The sequence below is a fragment of the Malurus melanocephalus genome, unplaced genomic scaffold (genome assembly GCF_030028575.1).
Source record: "Malurus melanocephalus ecotype Western Australia unplaced genomic scaffold, MMel_1.1 scaffold_607, whole genome shotgun sequence".
NCBI classification, from domain to species: Eukaryota; Metazoa; Chordata; class Aves; order Passeriformes; family Maluridae; genus Malurus; species Malurus melanocephalus.
The window spans coordinates 257,201-261,229 of record NW_026623839.1 but is presented as its reverse complement, the minus strand read 5'-3'; the positions used below and the strand labels follow the sequence as shown (position 1 = coordinate 261,229).

General features: G+C 52.2%; 1 protein-coding gene across 1 annotated transcript in view; it reads right to left on the bottom strand.

Annotated features, from left to right (window-relative positions):
• PLXND1 (plexin D1) overlaps positions 1-4,029 on the bottom strand; it is a 72,980-nt gene that overhangs the window by 39,685 nt on the left and 29,266 nt on the right. The window contains exons 11-13 of the mRNA XM_057383099.1: positions 3,774-3,863; positions 2,866-2,959; positions 53-216 (exon numbers count right to left, since the gene is read on the bottom strand). Of these exons, the coding sequence (XP_057239082.1) occupies positions 53-216; positions 2,866-2,959; positions 3,774-3,863 (348 nt within the window). The remainder of the gene's footprint in view (positions 1-52; positions 217-2,865; positions 2,960-3,773; positions 3,864-4,029) is intronic.

Below are 4,029 nucleotides of genomic sequence, written 5' to 3'. Positions count from 1 at the left end.
CACCCCACACACCCCACGCTGTACCCTTACTCCCCGCTGCCTTGGCTCCTACCTTCTGTATCTCRGGCGGTGGGCAGAGCTCGGGGGGCTGCAGGGGCTCGCTGTGCAGCCGGCAGCCGGAGCTGCTGGGGCTCCAGAGGCAGCGGTGGCCCAGGTCCTCCCTGGCCAGGCACTGGGAGCAGTCGGYGCTGCCGCTGGCACAGTTGTACACCTCCACTGACACACCAGAGACAGCAGACAATGTCAGCTCCACGCCCGAGGCTCTCCCAGCTTTGTCAGCCTAAGGCAAACACACACAGCCCCCTGCTCCCACCACCTGACAGTTACATTCATCCCAGCAACATCTGAATCCAGCGGATGAGCACAGCAGTGACATGAGGCAGCTCTTGGCTACCATCCTGCACATTTCCCTGAAGGCCTGAGGACTTGTTCTCACTGCTATATAGTTTAGCACTTTCTTTTCCTTTTTCTCTTCCTTGAAAAACAAGCAATACCCAAATTTGGAACCTTCAGTTAATTTATGCTACGTTTCCAACTCTCAGCATCCACATGGGAAGCTGCTTGTTCCATCCTGCCACCAAAGTGATCACATTGCTTCCACGCTGACAAAAATGGGGTAGTTTGTGCTTTGTACAGAGTTTACAGTTTCTTTCCCTCCCCCTGTGACCGCAGGCYCCTTTCATTGACTTCTCCCTTCAGATCTGCTCAGCTCAGCTTCCATATGTTTTTCTTGCACGCCTTCACCTCTCTGTTAGCTGGTGCCCTGCATTTCCTCTGCAGCCTAAAGACTTCTGCACTGGAGWGCAGGAATCCACAGAGGTAACAGTCAGAAATGCTCTGGCTTTCACACCCTTTTCCCCAAAAGAGACTTTGCAGGAGTTCAGAAAACACAGAAGAGTCTCATTTGGCACAGGAGCATCTTAAGGCACTTCATGAGCAATTAATGAGTGTCTCAGCCTCAAAGCTCTGTGCTGAGCTAATGAAACTTCATCACCAACACTCTGCCTCTGCCATGCTAACGAAATTATCACAGGTACCCAGGGTCCCTCCTATTCTCTATGAAAAAAGCTTATTCCATGTCATCTGCAGTCCCCWGGGAGTTATCCCCAGGTGGTTTCCCAACCAATGGCAGAGCTAGTATTCCTTCACTGGACTATCAGAACAGTGTGCAATAAAAGCTAATAAATATTGAAATAATAAACACTAGCATCAATGATTTCATTAAAGACATCATAAAATATGCCCATGATTGTCTCGTTTGGCAGATCTCTGTCTCTGATGCAAGGCAGTGGATCTAAYGTGACTCACAGCAGCCTGAGCAAGGCGAGGAGCAGCCTAAGTCCCACGGGAACTCCAAATATTCTGGCCAATTCCAATAGGGGCAAACATGGTCTGTGTAAATGTGCTCCTTCTCCATGCAGGACCAGGGGAATTCCACCACTCTTTCTTTGCTGCAGTTCCTGCTCCCAGAGCCACCCACACACACAGCTGAGTCCTCCACACCMCCAAAACCCAATGTCCCACCACCCCCACCTCCCACAAGCTCAGAATTACAGATCCTCAGCTTTCTGCAGAGACCAGATATAATGGCTGCCCATGCCGTTATTTCCAGGTATTTTCACTTTGCAAGATAATCCTGTTCATTCATGGGGATTTACCATGGGCAAACCTTTTTACCCTGGTCATGGATTGTTGRTGCTCATGTCTTTCTCCCTGCCACAGCCATCCTCCAAAGGAAAGCTCCCTTTGGGCTCTCCTTCTCCTCTGATCTCAGATAAATCAGCCCCTCTTGCCACAACTGCTGACCCTGTTGAGAGGGCACAGAGTTTGGGAACGCTGTCTCTGGCCATTCCCCTTGGTGAGCAGCAGGGCCAAGGCTGTGACACAGAGTGACAGTGGCTGTGCCAGCAGGGCCAAGGCTGTGACACACACACAGAGAGTGGCAGTGGCTGTGCCAGCAGGGCCATGGCTGTGACACACAGAGAGTGTGGCAGTGGCTGTGCCAGCAGGGCCATGGCTGTGACACACACAGAGTGACAGTGGCTGTGCCAGCAGGGCCAAGGCTGTGGCACACACAGAGAGTGTGGCAGTGGCTGTGCCAGCAGGGCCAAGGCTGTGACACAGAGTGTGACAGTGGCTGTGCCAGCAGGGCCAAGGCTGTGACACACAGAGAGTGGCAGTGGCTGTGCCAGCAGGGCCAAGGCTGTGGCACACACAGAGTGTGACAGTGGCTGTGCCAGCAGGGCCCCATGGCCCATGCCCTGCACTCGTCCTGCCTTTGCACCTCGTCTGAGTCTGACTGCCTTTGAGTCTGAGTGCCCGCYTTCCTCAGTTTGCTGATGTAGCAAGGGCTTTTTTTGGGAATCCAGCCATTCTTCCCAGAGACAGAGAACAGGCCAGGGGTGAAATATGCTTACACATTTCATTCCTTCTCAGCAGAGGAAGCAAGAAGGACTCGACTTTCACAGCATGTGGAACCTTGGTGCTACACTCGTGTGAGAGCTGAGGGAAGAGCCCTGGCCCATCCCTGCTGTTCCCTGGAGGAATTCCTCTCCAGCCCACATCCCTGCTGGGACTGAGAGCACCGGCAGAAACTGAGCCACGTGCCAGCAGAGGTGAGAGCTGAGCTGCCTGCACTCCTGCACAGGCCTTGACTTTGCCTGGAGTGTGCCAGGCTGGGCTTTGGGCTAACGTTCAAGGGGGTCACTCTGGGTAAATGTGCTTTGTGCACATGCCTGAGAAAAGGAACTGTGCTGTGCCCATCAGAGCCATGGTCCCTCTCCTGCAGCCATAAACTCTGCCCACGTTTGGGAGTCATTCAAGCCAACCAGATGAGAGGAGCATAAAAATATTTTCTACTCAGACCTGTCATCATCTCCGGACTGTCGATAAATCTGTCTGGTCTGTCCTTCAGCTGGAGGTTCACTGGGAAGTGATGGCTTTTTTCTGATGTGTGGAGCTGCACACAAAAAAAAAAAACAAAAACAAAACAGTGAAAACTTATGAAATTTAGTAAAATAAAGGGTTCCATACACATTACATGGATTAACCTTCCTTGTGAGGCTTCTTTGACTGCTGCTCCTCCAGACACTCTCTTATTTTTGTAGAAGCAGCGGGATGCATGTTTTGTTTTAATCATTTTGCTGAAGTCCCAGTGAAGGGCACAAGGACACAGAGCACATCATGGTGAGCACAGAGCCCTGCCTTGCTGCTATTTTTAGCAGAAAGGGACAGGAAAACGAACAGCCTGGCCTGTCTGCACATTCTCAGTGTGGGGCTGCCATACAGGTGACATGATGGGAAAGTGCTCTTCTCAGCTTCCCCTTGCAATATTCCTACTGCTCAAAGCCCAGATGTTTGCTGCATTTTGGAGGTGCAGTTTKCCCTCTGACAAGCACACACTGCTTTCCAGTGAGAATCACAGCATTTTCTCAGGTTGATTCCTTATTCAAAATAAAGCTCCAGAAACAGCAACCCTGAAAGGTGGCCAATTTTTTTGCCTGAACGGAACTCTTCCCAWTTAGAAAGATAAACAAGCAGCTCTTTCCCAAGCGCCAGGGGACAGATCTAACCATGGCAGATCCCCACAGAGGTGGGAACACAGCACTGGTGATATTTGTGCCCTGTCAGCCCCAACACACGCAGAGAGGCTCTGCCAGAGGGTGAATGCAGGAGGGAGGGATGGAGGGAYGAGAGCAGTGGAGTCCCACTGGAGGGTGGAGGTGACACCCTGGAGCTGATCTCAGCCTGGGGGAAGCAGGGCTGGCACTCACCAGCACATGGACACACTCCACGGCAGAGGAGTTCACCCACCGCGCTTCAAACGTCCTGTCTGTCCCAAAATGGCACTCCAGAGCTGTGTCCTGGGAGAGGGGAGACAAGGACACAACAGCTGCAACAAGGGCTTTGTGCATTCTCTGTCTGTTGGCTGAAGGGCAGGGTCTGTGTCCCACCCTGATGGAGCTGGGTACTGAACTCTGTCCAAGCCAAACAGGAGATCAACCCTAAAGAAACCTGGCTGGGCTCAGA